The 17,597-nt window shown below is 43.2% G+C and overlaps 4 protein-coding genes across 6 annotated transcripts in view; all 4 read left to right on the plus strand.

The window, feature by feature from the left end:
- Window positions 1–2,865: 2,865 nt before the first annotated feature.
- LOC113208683 (27 kDa hemolymph protein) lies at window positions 2,866–6,111 on the plus strand. The gene is made up of 6 exons (XM_026425800.2): window positions 2,866–3,184; window positions 3,573–3,769; window positions 3,841–3,962; window positions 4,054–4,208; window positions 4,300–4,450; window positions 4,535–6,111. The coding sequence occupies exons 1-6, from the start codon at window positions 3,151–3,153 to the stop codon at window positions 4,758–4,760; spliced, it is 885 nt and encodes a 294-aa protein (XP_026281585.1). The 5' UTR covers window positions 2,866–3,150; the 3' UTR covers window positions 4,761–6,111.
- Window positions 6,112–6,255: 144 nt separating this feature from the next.
- On the plus strand, window positions 6,256–10,900 carry LOC113208671 (centrosomal protein of 120 kDa). 2 transcript variants are annotated; one of them, XM_026425779.2, is made up of 14 exons: window positions 6,256–6,688; window positions 6,788–7,068; window positions 7,150–7,278; window positions 7,378–7,590; window positions 7,684–7,950; window positions 8,026–8,281; window positions 8,360–8,591; window positions 8,683–8,899; window positions 9,047–9,523; window positions 9,615–9,797; window positions 9,887–9,985; window positions 10,063–10,233; window positions 10,309–10,436; window positions 10,540–10,900. In XM_026425779.2, the coding sequence occupies exons 1-14, from the start codon at window positions 6,631–6,633 to the stop codon at window positions 10,634–10,636; spliced, it is 2,808 nt and encodes a 935-aa protein (XP_026281564.1). In that variant the 5' UTR covers window positions 6,256–6,630; the 3' UTR covers window positions 10,637–10,900. The 2 variants fall into 2 exon arrangements, with proteins under 2 accessions (XP_026281564.1, XP_026281573.1); XM_026425788.2 differs by having other exon boundaries at window positions 10,063–10,230.
- Window positions 10,901–11,233: 333 nt separating this feature from the next.
- LOC113208981 (carnosine N-methyltransferase) lies at window positions 11,234–14,330 on the plus strand. The gene is made up of 8 exons (XM_026426285.2): window positions 11,234–11,430; window positions 11,823–12,027; window positions 12,103–12,266; window positions 12,349–12,489; window positions 12,607–12,769; window positions 12,849–12,957; window positions 13,056–13,180; window positions 13,267–14,330. Exons 1-8 carry the CDS (start codon window positions 11,330–11,332, stop codon window positions 13,444–13,446), a joined length of 1,188 nt encoding a protein of 395 aa, XP_026282070.1. The 5' UTR covers window positions 11,234–11,329; the 3' UTR covers window positions 13,447–14,330.
- A 275-nt stretch (window positions 14,331–14,605) lies between these two features.
- LOC113216583 (CTD small phosphatase-like protein 2-B) overlaps window positions 14,606–17,597 on the plus strand; it is an 11,237-nt gene continuing 8,245 nt past the window's right edge. The window contains exons 1-2 of one of the 2 annotated variants that reach the window (XM_052264094.1): window positions 14,606–14,855; window positions 14,947–15,037. The gene's annotated coding sequence lies outside the window, so the exon portion shown is untranslated. Of the gene's footprint in view, window positions 15,038–17,597 lie in introns of both variants that reach the window. The other variant, XM_052264093.1, reaches the window with a different exon arrangement.

Below are 17,597 nucleotides of genomic sequence, written 5' to 3' on the forward strand. Positions count from 1 at the left end.
ACGTTAAGCCGCCTCGTTATCCAGCCAGCGCTCCAACGGCAAGCAAAAGCAAGCATACTCCCGGTCCAGATAATGGTTTGAGTGGGTGCAGGATGCAGAACACGGGCGGGTGACGCATAAGGGATCGTCCAGATAGCACGTCCGCCATTCGCCGTTACGAACATGGCCAAGTTCAGCTTCACTGCTGGAGGGGCTCTCCATGACGCCTGGTAGGTAGGCAACATCTTGCCTGCAGGACATGCGTGTACTGCGGGGTGGCCTACCCCGAGTCTCGCAGGCGCTCCGAGCTCACCCGCAACGAACCGGAGAAAAAACGAACGTACTTTCTGTTGGACGACCCGTAATATGCACCGCCACCTCCGCCCGGCCCCGGCCCAGCCCGTGGACCGAACTCAAGCACCAGCCGCGCCAGCCCGGGCGCGACCGGACCGAGCCCCGCCAGCCCCGTCGGTGCACCCCTCTCCCCTCCACGCGGCCGTCCGTCTCCTCTCAATGAGACATTGACGACTCTATACGACGCTGTAAGTATTCTCCATTAGATGTCGTGGTGGTGGTGTTGTTGTTGTTGTTGAAGGTAGTGGTGGTGGTCGGTTTTCATTTTTTACAGTAGCAGAGGGCCGTGTGCGAGCCGTGTGTTTTCTATCCGGGCCCAGCCTGGGGTGGTCGCGTTGGCAGACGACGGCCTAGTGGCGGCGGTGTCTCACGGACTGGGGCGAGAGGACGAGGGTAGTGAACGCGACCATCTGAATCAGTCGGCTGAAGCTGCACATGGCGAAGCGCGAGCGCGGGGGAGCAGGGAAAGCATTGGGCGCCGTGTGCGCGGGCGTTAGGTGTTGTTGGCACCGCACACCACTCCGATTGGGCTTTCCTTTGCCCTCCTCGCTGCAGATCGCGTGGATGCAGTCGAGTGTGGCGCCGCCGAGCCGCACACGCTGGGCCACACACGCCAGCGCCAAAGCAGCGCGCCCAGCAGCTCGCGGTATGGATGCCGGCAATAAAAAGAAAAACCGCTCGCAGTTGTACCTGCTCTCGAACCGGCAACAACGCTCCTACCGCATCGCTTCCGCATGGAGCTGGTCGTCCGGGACTCGTCCCCCACAGCGGCGCCCACCTGGAGCGCCTGCCACGGCCGGGGTAGGCAGCCCGGCGCGGCGCGGGGCTCGACGGGCCGGCCTACCGCACCGTGCGAGTGGGGGCTCGGCACCGCCGGCCAACACGCTCCAGCCCCTCGACTCCTTCACGGCGAGAAGCAGCGTTCGACGCGGACGTCAAATAGGCGTGTCTGGGTGCTCATGGTCCAAAAATCACCGCCATCTCAACTTCGACGTCCAACTGTCGATGTTTCTCACTTTGGGGTTTCCCGATACAGACACACAAAACGGTTCAAACGTTCATCTTCGCACGACGCCGCCGTAGGCGCGCCACAATTTTACGGAAACACTTTCGTTTAAGGCCGCTCGGGGACCATCTTATGGTTTTCGTGACCCACCGACCGTGCGGAGCCACGCAATTCGGTGGCTGATATTCGCGCGCTTCCCACGAGGCGCGGGTGGCTTCGTTTTTCTCCCAGCGCCGCGCCGTGATATGACATCGGAATGAGAGGCGGGACCCGCAGGCCTCAGACAGACGGGGGGAAAGAGACCGGGGGGAAGGGGGGGGGGGCGCAGAGGAGATGCGACCCGCACTCCGTAAAGGGTCCACCGCGCCTTGGGATGGGCTCTGCCATGTGTTTATCCCTAAATTTTCGGAGTATACTCTGGCACATTTTTGGTTTTCAGATCCCAACACCCATATTGCTTACTAAATTCTTCGAATTCGCCCTTATTCAGATGATTTCGATATCGTATGGGAATTTCACAATTTCCTGGAATCACTATATTATTCAGCCTTTCTGCTGATTGGTAGGGGGGGGGGGTGCAACACAACATGATACGAGTTGTGCGCGGGTCGCGCAGTGGGACCTTTGCCTCTCTCCCACCACAACACGTCCGTCCCGTCCCGTTCGCCCTCAAGCTCGTCGGCGTTAACGACTCCCGCACGCGCGTGCCCCGCGTGCCTCGCCCCACCCCACAGTATCTGCGCAGTGTGCAGCGCGCGGTCCCCGGGGGCGAGCCCGCGGGCGTCCCCCGGGGGCGGCTCGGGGGAGAGGAGGATTGCGTTCCCCGCCCCGGAGATGGTTTTAATATCCCGCAAATCTCCGCGGACTTTGCTCAGCCTTGCTCTGTCGCGGTTCTGATTCACCGTATCAAGTGCAACACGCCCGCTCGCCCAGGGCAGTGGTCAGTCCCCCCTCTCCCCGCCCCCTTTCATCCCATATCAACCCCTCCACCCCCCCCCCTTTCATCCCATATCCACCCCCCTCCCCCACTCCCCCATCATCCATTCATTTTCCCTCGTGGAATGCGAATAATTGCGTACACACTTTGCGACTGGCCACTACTGGCCCGCCGTCATCTTAGAGGGATCCGACGCTGTCCCCAAAAGGTTTTTTCCCTCTCACTCCGACATATCTACAATCGCGGTCGCGGACTCCAAAGTCCTGTTTTGAATGCACAGCGCCATTTGTGGCCGGTCTCTGGCGCCCTAGCGGCCGCGAGTGGTACTACACCAACTGTCGCCAACACAAAAAATTACCCGGCCAAACTTAACGTGGAGTTTACAACTCGAATCTGTCCATATAAAGACAATTTATTTAAAATCAAGCATTAAATCAGCATTGAACTGTTCTTGTCGAAGTTTTAGCTGTTTAAAGATCTCGAGAGACGAGTTTTTTCACTTGTTGAGGGTTGGTATATGAGGGGGAGGGGCCAAGCAAGAGAGAAAGGGGAGAGGGAGGGTGAGGGGAAGTCAAGGAGGGAGATAACCTGTCGGCTGCTGAAACTCACTGGTCGAGTGGAGTGGAGGCGAGCGGTAGCCGAGCGGCCCCGGGTCAGAGTTGCAACGTCAGTCTCAGCAGTTCAGTTCTGTGAGCTAACAGAAGAGTGTCAAGTCGAGGCGGTGTAGCACGTGCGTGGTCCGTGGAGTTTGGGCCTGTGGTCTCTGTCCGTATACCGTGAGTGGAGGTTCTGCTGGTTGCCGTTCTGAAGTGCTTTTGCTCATACCCGGAGGAAATAACTTCTCTTCTGGTCGCCTTCCTCTTAGCAAGTTACAATGAAGTGGACAATCCTCATCGCTCTTGTTTACGGTAAGTGTCAACACGACTGACACAGCTGATACTGACCGTGGGGCTGCTTTGTGGTAGATTGTATGCAGACAAGCAGATAGTGCCAGTACCTGAATTTCTACTGGGATAGAAGTGAAAGCACTTAAGTCAATGTACTCTATCTCTGCTCTTGTAGATCTTTATTTGGTTTTACAAAAATGTTACTTTCAACTTGTGTCACCCGTCATAGGGAACCCTCCAGCTTTGAGCTCCTTTATCTTTACTCTTTAACTCGAAAGACTGAGCAGATCATAGATAATAGCCAACTTCTATTTTAAATAATACATATATAAGTATTAGTAAAAATTATGTTAAATTATTAATTTAAATCGGTGAGGTCCTCAAGTAAATGTAAATTTATTTCCCTCAGGTGTTGCTTTGGTCATGTCCGACGATGATGGCCTTGATTTGGACCTACCACAAGTGGAATCCAAGTTTCCTAGCATACCAGGTTTGGAAAATCTGCCCATCAATAAGTCTGCATTACCGAACCCAGAGGAAGTAGAACGTGTACTCAGAGAAAAATGTGAGAAAAATGGTGGAGAAGAAGCTTATTTGAACGCCAAGGTAAGAATAAAAACACCAAATAAGTTTAGTTGTGGTTGTATCTTATCTTATTTCTGTTAACTTGACTTCAGGATGCAGGCTCCAATGCTGAGAAGTGTGTTCGTTCTCTTATTAATGTTACCGAGCTTACCGCTGAAATGGAAGAAGCCAAGCCAACAGGAGACCTAGATGAAGTATTCAGAAAATATTGCGCGTGAGTATTACTGTTCTTTTGCATCCCGGGATTGGCTTGTGAGATTTTTCTGACTTTTAAATTAAATTTTCTTTTTTCTTCCCATTTCCAGTAAGTCCCCTCTTTTCAAAGACTGTGTGATGGAGTTTGTCAACTCAACAAATCAATGTTTATCAGAAAAGGAGCGAGACTCGAAAAAGCTCGTTCAAAATGTTACAGAGCAGCTCTTAGGGTTTGTGTGCTTCAAACAAGGCGACCGCATTGCTTGTAAGCAAATCAAAACTATACTTGCAATGTTTGTTTTGTTTGGTTTTTTGCATTAGTTACCTACTCTCATTCTATTGCCTGTATTTTTCAGTGTTTATTGCTGAAAGTGGTCCTGAATGCATCTCTGACAAAAAAGAAGCAATAGTTCATTGTATTAATGCTACTTTTGGGAAACACCTTCCTTCTGGAACTCCCAATATTTATGACCTACCTCAACTTATTGTGGGTGCAGAGGAATGCAAGTAAGTACCGGTGGTTTTTCATCTTAAACCATTTTATAAATGGCTATATTGGATCACTTGTTATTAAAAATTCTCTTCTTGCAGAGATGTCTGTGCCCTACAAAGATGTGTTGTTCGCGAATTGGAAAAATGTAAGGAGCCTACACCTGCAAACATTGTGCAATCGATGTTTGATTATATCCTAAAGGTGACTCCTTGCACTGGCTGTAAAGCTGAACGCTTGCAACTAGCCAGTGGAAGCAGCAGATATAATTATGATCTCATAAGCCTTGCTTTAAGCATGCTCTTTGTTGTAATTAATTTACATTGATTTTAATTATTATTAATGCATTTCATTCTAAATGTTTCTTTTTTAAATTATAAATTTATTTTTTGCTCTTCTAAAGAGCAATTACTGCAATCAAATTTCCTAGATCAAACGGAAGAGATTAACAGGGTAATAAGCAATGTCACGCAATGTTCTGCTTCAATGGCATTGCTTTTGTATATTTGTCTTAGTTGTGTACAATGATGTGAAGCAATATAATAGTGTGTAAGTATTTACTAAGCTGCCTTTCCTATGTAGATATTTTTTCCAATGTGTAGGACTTTTGTATTGACTGAAGCATATCAAATGGAAGGCTCTTTCAACACTCATAAACATCTAGCAATAATACTGTGACGTGATAGTTATACACTGATAAGGTTTCTAACGAATAAGAAGACAAAAGTGTATAGCATCTGCTACTAGACTACCACAAACCCTTGACGATTTAGAAACTGCCTGTCTTGTGGCAGGCTTGTTGGCTGGATTGTGTTTGAGTCCTATAAGTAATCGGTGAAGCCAAATAGCTCAACACAAAGGCACTCCTTGATTGTCCGAGCCTATGTGATGGTCCAGGAGCAGATGATGTTCCTCTATCTTTCCCATTCTTATTTGTAAAATTTAATGGGCAGCTATATCTTCTTGTTCCCGTCCTATGTACGCCTAGCTGTCATATTCAATGGGATGGTATGTCTAGAGAACTTCTTGTTATTTTATGTGTAGAGTTTTGCATTACCTCTAGGATTTCACCTCGTAGGCTATGACCAAATCTTAGTCATACCCGCTCACATGTTCATGAATTGTAAATTTGTCTTACTCTCAATAGTCCACTGTGTTAATCAGGGTTCTTTGTCATTTGTTGAAAAATTTCTCCTAAATTGTATGTGTTTATCTACTGGGACATGCCACAGGACAATGGAGCTTTTTATCTTTTATTTTGTAATGACTTTTTGCACATTGCCAAGTTTGTTTGCATATTTAGTACAAAATAGTGTACAAGAAGTGAGACTTAACTGATAAGACTTTGTACCTAATTGTTTTTGTACATCAATGAATTAGTTTTAGTTATCGAATTGTGTGTTGTACACATCTGCCTAGCTGCTCTCAGACACCCACAGCAATTTAGCAATTTCTATCAGTTTTTGTTAACCGACTGAGCACTGAGTTTGTTTAGATAGCTCTGTACCATTCGGATATATTTGTTGCATTGTACAAATCATGCAGGTTCTGTTAATAATTGGTGGAAATGGAATGAATGAAATGAAGGAAGGAATGAATGAATGAAACAATATTATGTATCCAACCATGACGACGGAAGTGGAGCTTTTATCAAATAAATTATATTTTCATCTTCAAATATTATTTGAAAAATCCTACATTTATGATGAATGCATGTGTTGGGTGTAATCTTGAGAAAGGGTGTAATCAACTACACAACTTGTCACTTCAAAAATTTAAAAACAATTTGATAAAACCGCTTCATTTGAACTAGTTCGCCCAACATAGTGACCAAATGCTGCCACTTGTAGAAACTGACCAAACTTTCGGAAATGCCGCAACAAACTATGAAAATTAAAAGAAATTTGCAATTATCATAAAACGCCTCGAATAATTTTCACGAACCCCAAATTCTTACTATTTTTAAGGTTAGGTTAATCTTTCTTAGTTGGCACCACTGGTACTTTCGCTCCAGTTGTTTTGATTTTTGATTAGCGCCTTCTCCTTCTCTACTGTTTCCATGGCGCTTGAAATACAAATTTCAGCCGGTATCTTCTAGCTTGTAATGTCTTTTAGGAAGATGTCATTTAAGCAGAAAAAATTGGCAGAGATCAGATGTTTGCGTTTCTAATCGTTGGTTGTATGGTTGCTCACCAACATGTCATTGCAGGAGCTCTCTGGCAGTACTATACATCTGAAGTTGAGCATCAGAGAAGGTTAGCTTTATTTTAATTTTCTCCCTTTTTTACCGTTGTGTTTACTTCTATTGAACAGGCTTGATCTGAAAAATGTAATACTTCATTTCTAAATTCCAGGTCATGGCTTTGGTTTCCTTAAAAGCCCAATAGTAATAGTCGCTGGAACAAATGGTATCTTTCTAGAAACAGAGGTGGTCCCGCCTAGTCCAGATCCTCTTTTTCACATTGATCTGGTATGGGAGACGGATAAGAGAAACTTGAGACGGTTTAGAGCAAGTAACACTCCTATTAAGTTGGAATGTTTTACAATTGATGTTGGTAATCAACGGGAGTGCATCGGCTCTATCCTCTTAAATATTAAGTCAGCTCAAGTTATTGTTGGGAACTCTCAGAAGGATGTTAGTTGTTATTCTTTTCTATATGTTTTGCATGTTTTCATCTTATGCCTATGGTGCGTAATGTTTTTCTTTACTTTGTAGGTGAATGAAAAATGGCATAGACTTATTGGAGTACCTCAAGAAGCTAAAGCCCTTCAACCAGAGCTATTATTAAGTCTTACAATTCAGTCTCCAAACTCCTTAAGCAAGCCTCTGTCAGGAGAAGATTGGGTAGTTAAATTTTTTACATCCCGTGTATGAAATCTTAATGACAGTGTTGCCTGCTATTCTAGGCCTATTTTCTATTTTATTTTTTTTCTGATTGTTTAGAATGGAAAAGCCCTCCCAGAAACTGCTCCAATAGCTAGAAAGCCAGAAACACCTAACTTTAACAATGCACCAAAAATTCGGCGGCCACAGTTCACTACTTCTGTTTTGGTACCTGACTCCAAGCAAGGCTACATCCAACTTGGTGCAGAAAATGCATGCATCGACACATTTCTTATACACCTTTGTGCTAAACGATTACAGGAAATGGATTTGGTAAGTAAATAAAGCATTTCTTTTCTTTTATGTTTTGTCAGCCTAAAACATTTATTTTACATTTTGTTAACACTGTGAATGTGCCTTTTGTAGCTTCTTCACAACAATCAAGAGCTTGTTCGGCCAAATGATAACACAAAACCTTTCCAAATATCTTTCACATTCCTTGGCCAGAACATAAAAACTAAATCTTTTGGATGCTCAAGTGGCAAAAACATTTGTGTTATAGATGAGGAAGTCGTTCTCCCCATTCGTACTTCTCTCGCAGTCTTACACCACTATCTTCAAGAAAATCCTTGTGCAGCTATATGCCTCATTTGTTGTGGTCAAGAAATAGCTGCCAGTGAACTTCATATCAGGGTATGCAATGTCCTTTTATTTAATTATGTTTACTCATCTATTGTTTAATCTGTCTGTCCAAATCTTTCTCCCCAGTCATTGGTGCCTACCAATGATGTTCAGTCCTTCTCAAGACAATTTAATGGGGAAGCTCTATTGAGTCAAAAATGCATATTTGTAAGCTCCAGTTCTGGAGCTGTACCTTTACAAGACAATCTTCAGCCATACATTGAAGTTATGACAAGACTTCAATTAATATCTGACCTCACTGGCTTTCAAAAAAGTTCTGCCTTGGACAATTTAAAAGGAATTGCTTCTTGCGATTCTTATAATCCAGTTCCAACTGGACACTGTAGGTATCCTTAATATTGTATGGCCATTGCCAAGTTAATCTGTATAAAATACTAAGTGTTTGTTTGTTTTTGAACAGTAATAGAGGATGTACCATCAAGGTCTGAAAGCCGCCATTCACAGGACACTTTTATTGTTACGACACAGAGTGGCCCTGTTTGGGTACCAGTTGCACCAGGCACAGCACAATCTTATTTAACCACCAAAACTAAATATGTGGGTGAAGATAGTGCTTTGAGAGCTTGCATAAAAATTGTAATCAATCGACTAGAGTTTTTTCAGCTCTCAAAATCATGTTGTGTTCGATTTCTGTAAGTCTTTTGTATGGGTGAGGAAAATGTATAATTGTGTACAGTTATGCAAATCAATTGCATAATAAAGAATGATTGTGCTTCGTTGCAGGTTTGAATGCCCAAGTTCGTCTGCAGTTACATCTCAAGAATTTATAATTCAAGATGGAAAAGAATCAGTGCAGGTTGAAGGAGTATCTGCTCAAATTTTAGTTCAGCCAAGTGACAGCATTCAAATCCATATTTTGGGAGTTGGGCCGGAGTCTACTAGTTCATCACATATTGCATCTACTAACATTCATGTGAAAACCCATATTCTTGCAGAAAAGGTAATTATTATTGAGCATTCTTCAACAAATTTCTGTTTTATTCAAATTATCCTAGAATTAATTATCTTCCAGTTCTGTGATATTGAAATACCTAGTATTTTATTCTCTAGTTTTAATTTAATTTATTTCATATTTCTCATTCTTTAGGGAGAAACTAGAGTATCTTGCGATTTAAGAGGACCACTAAGTGAACAAAAAATGGGTCTTTTACATGTTACTATGTCACTTGAACAGCTCCATGAAGGAACCAGGAAAGGGACTGAAGTGAACTTAATTCAACATGACTCTTTTTTGCCACTCTCAAAACCTGTACCCAACTTGACTGATTTTCATGAAGCAGAAGAAGCTCTTAAAAGATCTACTGGCACAAATAAAATTAAACAATTACCACTGACCATGAATTCTAGTAAAAGTAACATTATGCAAAGTGCCTCAGATAACAGATCTCAGACTAGTCTCAACTTAAAACAAGCACCCCATGAGAATGATAATCAGAATGTCACTGAAACTTTAATACTACCAGCTAAAGGTCCTTGTGTGCCTCTTGATAATGCTGCAGCTTACAGAATTGTTGAAGAGCTTGAGGATTGGAAGGAGAAGCAGCAAGAAATCTTCCAAGCTGAAGTAAGTTCGGACCTTTCTAAACTCTGTCCAAGTTCTTACATTTGATGATTGTAAAACTTAACACATCTTTCTCTGCTTTGCTTTGCTCTAGTTGAAAAGGAAGGAGATGGAACATATTTCCAAGATAACCGATGAGTGGACAGTACAAACGAAAGCACAGAACCTTACTATTGAAAACAAAATGGCAGAATGCAAAGTAATGATTGAATCCCTAGGGAAGGCTAAACAAGATCTTAGAGATCGCCTAAAGACATGTGCGACCAGAGAGCAAGCGGTATGTGTGATCTGCAATCAATTATATTAGGATGTAATTTGTGCATCCCAAGGTGGATTAGAATTGCATCTACATAATTTCTTTTTCAGTTAACCAAAGCCAGAGAAGATCTTGAACTGCAGTACAATCTGAAATTTCAAGAATTTACTCTTGCAGCAAAAAGATTAGATGAAGGCTTCAAGCTAAAGGTATCAAATACATCACTTTTCATTGAATTGGTAACACAACGTATCTAGTTTTTTGAAATTATTATGTATCTTTTCAGGTATCTTTGGCTGAATCTAAGTGTTCCAAATTGGAAGAAAGAATTAAAGAGCTAGAGTCTGAAAATGAAAATTTACACCAACAACTCAAACAAAAAATTATTACCCATCATAGTGATCGACAAATGTGTGGAATGAGCCATAATCAAGTATCGCAGTTATTGTCTCAAGTAGTAAGACTAGCATTTATTTACTGGTAAATTATTGTATCTGTTGTTTGTGAAATTTACTTTGATTTGTGCTCACAGGATCAATTAGAAGGAAAATTACATGCCTCACTTCAGTCAAAAGCCTATTTTAAAGAACAGTGGGGCCGAGCAGTTCGTGAAATGAACCAAGCAAAACTTCAGTTTGCTCAGACATCAGAAAACAAGTGGTAATTTTTTATATCTATGATCTCCTCCTTTATGTCCTATCTTAAATATCTTCACCAGATTTTGTATTTGCCTCCATGTTAATTGTATTGTCTGTCTAAACAGCTTTGAGAAAATTTTGGGAAAAGAAGAGAGAGGATTGCAAAATGATCAAAGAACATTAGAAATTTTGCGTAAAGAAATATCGCAGCTAAATTTATGACACAATCCTAGCTCCAGTTTGACGAAAATTTTAATGACTTTTTTTTTTGAAAACATGAAGAACCTTAGTAGATATCTCGGTTACACAACTTTTACTAATCTGGTATACTTTTCATTTAACTGGCCTTCAGTTAAGTACAAAAGAAATTTGACTGCTTTGTTCCAAAGACTCTATTATTAAGTTTTAATTTATATGACAATATCTTGTGATAGTTTATATTAGCAAATAAATACATAGCAAAGAATTTTAATTGAAAGAAATTGACTCGGCATTTACGTTTCCTTTTATTTTTTTTGTATTGTCTTGTTACTATATTCATCATTCTCAAATATTATTTTGAAAAAATAAATTTTTCAACTTTTTTGTATGATGAAAAAATATTAAATATTAAATCAAGTATGGCATCTGAAACATTTTGCACTGTATATTGTTCCAAATTACCTCATACCACATTTTTCCGACCTGGTTTTCCCTCTCAGTTGTCACCCACAAACTACTGGCGAACAGGCCTCGAACAATCACCCGTCTGCCTCCCGCCTCCCCCTTTCCCCCTTTTCTCCTCTTCCCCCTCCACTGCCCACCCCCTCTACCCCCCACTCGAGGTACTCGAGTCAACCGCGAAGTGCAGTGCGGTGGTGTGTGCAAAGCAGAAGCAAAGCTTGACTGAAACATTTATTTGAATCTCTTGTTCAAATGGAGGTTGATGAAGGGATCGGAAATACACCTACTAACCCACTCGAGATAGAAGAAGAAAGACACTTTCGGAGGATTGTATGTGCTTTCAAATATTACAAGTAAGTAAATCGCTTGTTATTGTGAGGTTTGTCAGAACAAAGCAACTTAAAGTGATGTTCTTAATAATAGCTTTTAGTTTAAGATTTTACATGTATTAACCCTAAGTTGTTGTTCATAGCTTGTTCTGATTGAAATATCGGTCTAAAAGTCATCGTAATATGCATGACATTCATAAAGATAGACCATAACCTGTTAAATACAAACCTGTTGTTCATTGTAATTCAAATTTTCGCTTGTTCCTACTTTATTTGTATCATAGATTCTGAATTTTCCGTTCTTATTCATCACTTGCACATTTAGTCTTCTTGGGTTCCTCTTTGTGTTTGTCATATGTTCTATCAAGTGAGCTCTTGGCCCCAAAGCTGAAATCACAACTTCTTTTCTCTTACAGAAAAAACTCACTTGCAAGAATTAATAAAACTGAGGCTTACTTAGCATCATTACCTGAACATCACCAAGATATGCTGCTCAAATATAAGCAGCATCTAGGTGTTATCAAACAGTGCATAGAGAAGAATGAAAAGATAATTAATCATATTATCAAGGATGTGGACTCTATGTTTGCGAATGTTCACCCAGACAATGCCGACAACCACGTAAGTTGTCAGCAGATTATGCCTGTAGTGGATTGTACCAAAAACTTGTTTATTTTACTGAACTTTATTTTACAGTACAGTAATATTAACCACTTATCAATGAGTAGTGAATTTGAAAGGGTTGAGACGACTCTGAAACAACTTGTGCGAGACTGGAGTGCAGAGGGGGCAAAAGAAAGGTTGATGTGCTACCAGCCAATTATTGATGAAGTACTGAAAAACTTCCCACCTAATCAGTGGTAAGGATAAAATTTACCCCTCTCTCTTCAACTCTCAAACAAATTATGGTTTTTGTTTACTCAATTAAATTTTTTCACTTAGTGACCCTGGAAATATAAAGGTATTGGTTCCTGGAGCTGGTCTTGGTCGCCTAGCTTTTGAAATAGCTCGCAATGGTTACCAATGTCAAGGCAATGAATTCTCGCTATTCATGCTGTTTGCATCAAACTTCGTCCTGAATGGGTATATAAAGAAATTTGTTAAACATTTTGTCAATTTGCCCAAGTTGGGCCTGTTAGATTTTTGGAGTACTAACTGAATATTAACTGACAGAATATTAACTGTGGTTTTCTTTCACAGAATCCGAAGCACTAATGCCTATGAGGTTTTCCCTTGGATACATCAATCCAACAATGTTCTCAAAGCAGAAAGTCAAATAAGAGGAGTGCTCTTTCCAGATGTCAACCCCTCAGATCTTCCTCCAACCTCACAATTTTCTATGGCAGCGGGAGATTTTCAGGAGGTAGGTGGTTTTATTCTGTATTAGCTGGTCACAAAGTATCGTTAATCTCCCTTGTGCTAAACAAAAATTCTCATTATAGGTGTATGTGGATTCAGATCATTGGGATTGTGTCGCAACTTGTTTCTTCATTGATTGTGGACACAACATTGTTTCATTCATTGAAACAATCTACAATATATTGAAACCAGGTCAGGCGCTCATTTTATTTGTTTGTCATATACTTTAATTTGATTTCACAAGAAAAAGTCAGTTAAATTGTTACTTTCCCCTGTTAATCTTACTTCAGGTGGGGTGTGGGTAAATCTTGGTCCTTTATTGTACCATTTTGCTAATATTCCCAATGAGAATTCTATTGAACCCTCCTATGAGGTAGTCCGTGAGGTCATTCAGAAAATTGGATTTTTATTAGAGGTATGAAGCAAGTTATACTTCACTTATACAATACCTTTTTTTGTACCTATTGTCTTGTTTCAACCTAATCCTATGTTTACTTCCAGAAAGAGGACACCAATGTCTCTACAACCTATTCTTCCAACCAAGAGTCAATGTTGCAATACGAATATAAAAGTGTTTTCTTTGTGTGCCGTAAACCTGCTCTTCGGCAGAATGGCCTAAATCATTTTGAGCAAAGTTCGTTAGAGCCAGATGATATAATAGCTCCTGACACAGTCTCTTGAATATTAAGAGGAATATGTTGAGACCTCGAGGCTATATTACAACTTTTTACAATGCATAAGCCATGACCAAATGAACAGGGCTGAGTCCATCTGTATTATTGTTAAGCTTGGCAGTTCTGAATTTCTCTGCATTTTTATAATTGACTTGTGTTGTACTTCATTATATGAATTGTGATATTGGAATTAATCAACAAATGTAGGATTTCCTTTTCTTATGTTTTCTTTAAACATATTCTGTATTTATTTGCTTTCGTGGCTGTGTGAACTTAAGAACCGTTAAAAAAAATATATTGAAAGATTTTTCTTGAAATTGACAATTTTGATACACCAAAATTTGCTCAATGTCTCTTTGGGTGGTGCAGTATATAAGTGGAACAATGATTCTTGAAGTTGTATATTGTTTTTTTGAACTGACCAAGCCTTATGTTTCTTCACATGAAATCACCGTCTTTGCCTATGCTACATGAATCTGTTATCAGACCATGTTCCGTATTATGATTTCATGAGAGTTGAAATCAAGCTTGTGGTATGTCTGAATTATGTTGTTGGACCCTAATGGGTGTGCGTCTTTCTTTTTTCCACTGTCTGATTTAATTTCAAAAAATTTAACTGTAAATGATTTTTTGTCTCAAACTATTTTTGTTGCATTAAATGCTGGAAACAATCTATCAATTGATTTGATTCTATTATATAATGGCAGCCTGAGTATGTGAATGCCATATTCATTTTCATTCTGATAAGGAGTTTTCCAAATTATTTTTTTGCTACTATGTCGCCCTTTGTCAGTGGAGCAAGGTAGTTGTGTGCTATTGTTTCCTTGATGTGATTCAATTTAATCATATTTGTATGAAAATCGCCATTAAAATAGTTTTGCTCGTGTAGTAGCTTTTTCGTTTGTGTTCATTCTAATATTGCCTGACTAGATGAGCGACTTGTATAGGGGTCTTCCCTAAGGATTATAACACACCAATGCTGTCATGTAGTACACCACCGATTTATTTAACCGCTTCGCCTTGCTTCGGCTGTCTTAATTCGATTATTTATCAGGAAAAATGTGTTTGGGGTTCCGTAAGAGGTATTGCCGGTTCGAAGTGGTGGGGAGAGGATCGAATCGGCGCCGGCCGAGGTCCTCCGCGGGCCTTTCAGTGATCGGGACCTGCCGACGCGCGAGTGGCAGCCTGGCGCTCTGATTCGCCGAGGAGAGAGAGCCTGACTCCGAATGATGGCGTCTGCTTCGTAGTTGGTGCGAGTGTTGTCGTTGATTTGTCTGAGCTCGCGTTAAATCTGGTGGTTTCAAGTTTCATAAACGCGTGTGGAAAATACCTCCGTCACTTTTTCCAACTGTGGTGCAAGAGTAGAGCCCAGAACTTTTATCTCCGGACTCAATTCTCGGCTCTTCATCTTTGGCGGTATTTTTGTTGTTCTGACCAGCGGACTGACGCCATGTTGTGTGATTGTTTACGCTAGAGGAAATTCTGGAAGTATTTCGTGCTATTTCAGCCAAGGGCTTTGTCAAAAGGCCTCCTTTCTGTGGTTCATCAGGATTAAAGCCACCTATCAACGTCGCCTTTCTGCTGAGGTTTGAACTCAGGTATGTTGAGATCAGCAAGTTGAATTTTTGGAGGCAACTGCAGGAGCGCTTTGACATTACGATGTTCCCGCCTTCCTTCGAAAACAAACACCTCTGCTTACAGAATTGTATTTACTGAAGTTAATCATGACGAAGTTATAGCCTCTTGCATTCGTGAATTTAGACATAAGTTTTAGCCTTTGGATCTGTATGTGAACAGTTTTTTTACGTGAATGTAGTTTTCCTATGGCCTGTCTTAAAAGTACGGTTCGCCGACGCTTAAGAGTTCGTTTCGAGCAGCTTTATTTAAAAAACAAATATGCTAACTTGTTACAATTCTTGCTTTTCCATCAAACATTAATAGTTGAGTTTCTTCACATCTTCCGGTTTTGAAAATTGTTGCCTTTGAGCCTGTGGGCTCTTTGTATTAGCCTCCACTAGACCTAAATGAATGAACACTTGAGTTTCATTCACTTGTCTCTCTCAACATATACCAGGTGTATGTTGCTATTAGCAAGCCTGATAGCTTAACTAATTTTGTCTGTTTTTTTACCATAGCAAGTTTTTTTTTGTCTTTTCAATATTCCCGCATAACATTTATTCGCTAATGAAAGATAGAGATTATGGTCACAACGGCATAGTACCTACCTGTCGCAAGTCAAAGTTAAGCAGGGGGTTTTTGGTCATTTATTCCAAGAAACTACCAATTTCATCGAACACCTCACATTGGCCATGGACAAAATTTGCTGGAGTAATAGAGTATTGGATGTAAATAGTTTGGCTGTCTGGTGTTGTGTGATCAACGTTCAATTGCTGATGACATAAAATACTCCTCTTCCCTTTCATTTTGGGTTCAGTTAAAACAAAAAAGTAGTGTCGTTCTTTGACGTAGTTATGAATTGTTCTGAGATGAGCTTTTAGTAAGGCATTTGTATGAAGTATATATTTTTTTAAACCAGGCACTTTATCCTTGGTCCACATTGTGGACAGCACAGCCGAGCACCACCGTCCAGTCCCACACAGTGTGCGCTGAAGCTTTGCCACTTGCGTTGGGATGAGATGCAGGGATCCATGTTCTAGAAACCACGTCCGCATCCCTCACCACTCAATGTGACAGGTGCCCCCGCCCCGCCCCCTGGTCCAGGACCGGCCCGCGCGGTCGACATCCCCTGCTGGCGCGACGCGACGGAGGAGCTACCTTGCCTTTGCCTCGTAGTATGGGGTCACGGCAGGTTGAAACGAAAGCTGACCGCGCGGTGTAAGCACTGCATGGTGTGAGAAAGCGCGAAAGACGGGTCCTCTTCGGATCAGGGAAGTGGGCCGGTAGGGTAGGCCGTGCCGAGCGAGCAGGGCGCACGCTGCGCACGCAGCTTGCAGCTGCAGCCCTTTTGCGCGGGTTGGAGCGGGGCCGGGCCGGGCGGCCGGGGCGCGGCCACAACCGGGCAGAAATAGCAACCTGAGCAGGCCGGGAGGCACACGGTGAGGTCAGGTCGTTTGGACGGTGGCCAAAGCCTGCTGCTGCAGCAGCGGTGTGACCACATGCAAGCCGCCCACCGCTACCTGTGTTCGAACCCGTTCTGGCTCCAGTGCGGTACAGAGTGTCTGGGCGTGCAGTGCAGCCTGGGGTCGTGCACGCAGCGGCCGCGAGCCCCGCGTTGTTGGGGCCCTACACGGAGGGGAGGGGGAGCACGGGTTCCGGGGAGGCCTTGGCGCCCAAGGCCAAAGCGGAGCGCTCGGCGCAGCCTGGCGCAGCACCGCCGTGTGTGCAGAGGACGACATGTAAACGGAGCCCAGCGCGGCGGCTAGGCTCGCCATGTTAGCAGAATGTCATCCTCTTCTCTTATCGCGTCCCTCCCGAGTCTCCTGCCCTGTCCCGTCGTGACACTTCCGCTGACGCGCGGGGTGCAGCAGAGATCCTCGCCCGCGGCGGTTACACCGACGGCGCTCGCCTCGCCTGCCCGGTGGTGGGTTTTGTACGTGCCGCTGTGCGCTCTGACGTCCTTCCGGTTCGCAGCGCCCCCGCCTCCCCCTCCTGGCCGCCCCTCGCGAGGAGGCAAAGGGGTGGGAGGATAAGGGGGCTTCGACCCGCGCGACCGCCGCCTCCACCCGGCGAGCGCAGCAGGCCAGCGCGGCCAACGCCTTTCGGCGCCTGGGGCCTGGGGGGCGCAAGTGCATGGCCCGGCGTAGTCAGTCCTCCTTCCCCGGGCCCGCGAGCACGACAGCGATCGCACCAGCCGGCCCGGCATCCTAGTAAACGTGATCAAGTAACGAGGACGTCACCACGACTGAATTTGACCACGAAACAGTCAATAATTAGTCTAAAACTGCGCCACTTCGGCGCCAAAATCACGGAATTGACCCATTTGTGACGGACTGTCATCCGAGGGAAACTTCCTAGACTGCATTTTTCTGTGGGGAATTCCCTTATCTTGAAACACGGCACAGTGGAGTAGCTGCGCGCCGCGCACTCGGCAATCGCCTCCTTTCCCTCTCATCGGATTTGAATGAAACTAGACACCTCTTTCCACGACTGATCCGGGACCCGGTTCTTCTCCTTTTTAAGGAAATAGTTAGCCCCGCA

The sequence above is a fragment of the Frankliniella occidentalis genome, unplaced genomic scaffold (assembly GCF_000697945.3).
Source record: "Frankliniella occidentalis isolate FOCC.00 unplaced genomic scaffold, Focc_3.1 Scaffold16, whole genome shotgun sequence".
NCBI lineage: Eukaryota > Metazoa > Arthropoda > Insecta > Thysanoptera > Thripidae > Frankliniella > Frankliniella occidentalis.

Excerpts from the sequence above, each read along its gene's own strand:
- LOC113208683 (XM_026425800.2), top strand. The coding sequence starts at position 3,151 with ATGAAGTGGACAATCCTCATCGCTCTTGTTTACG. Across the intron at positions 3,963-4,053 it reads GTATTCAGAAAATATTGCGC|TAAGTCCCCTCTTTTCAAAG; the intron begins GTGAGTATTACT and ends TCCCATTTCCAG. Across the intron at positions 4,209-4,299 it reads ACAAGGCGACCGCATTGCTT|TGTTTATTGCTGAAAGTGGT; the intron begins GTAAGCAAATCA and ends TGTATTTTTCAG.
- LOC113208671 (XM_026425779.2), top strand. The coding sequence starts at position 6,631 with ATGTCATTGCAGGAGCTCTCTGGCAGTACTATACATCTGAAGTTGAGC. Across the intron at positions 9,798-9,886 it reads GTGCGACCAGAGAGCAAGCG|TTAACCAAAGCCAGAGAAGA; the intron begins GTATGTGTGATC and ends TTTCTTTTTCAG. Across the intron at positions 10,234-10,308 it reads CGCAGTTATTGTCTCAAGTA|GATCAATTAGAAGGAAAATT; the intron begins GTAAGACTAGCA and ends TTGTGCTCACAG.
- LOC113208981 (XM_026426285.2), top strand. The coding sequence starts at position 11,330 with ATGGAGGTTGATGAAGGGATCGGAAATACACCTACTAACCCACTCGAG. Across the intron at positions 12,770-12,848 it reads CAGCGGGAGATTTTCAGGAG|GTGTATGTGGATTCAGATCA; the intron begins GTAGGTGGTTTT and ends TTCTCATTATAG. Across the intron at positions 13,181-13,266 it reads AAATTGGATTTTTATTAGAG|AAAGAGGACACCAATGTCTC; the intron begins GTATGAAGCAAG and ends GTTTACTTCCAG.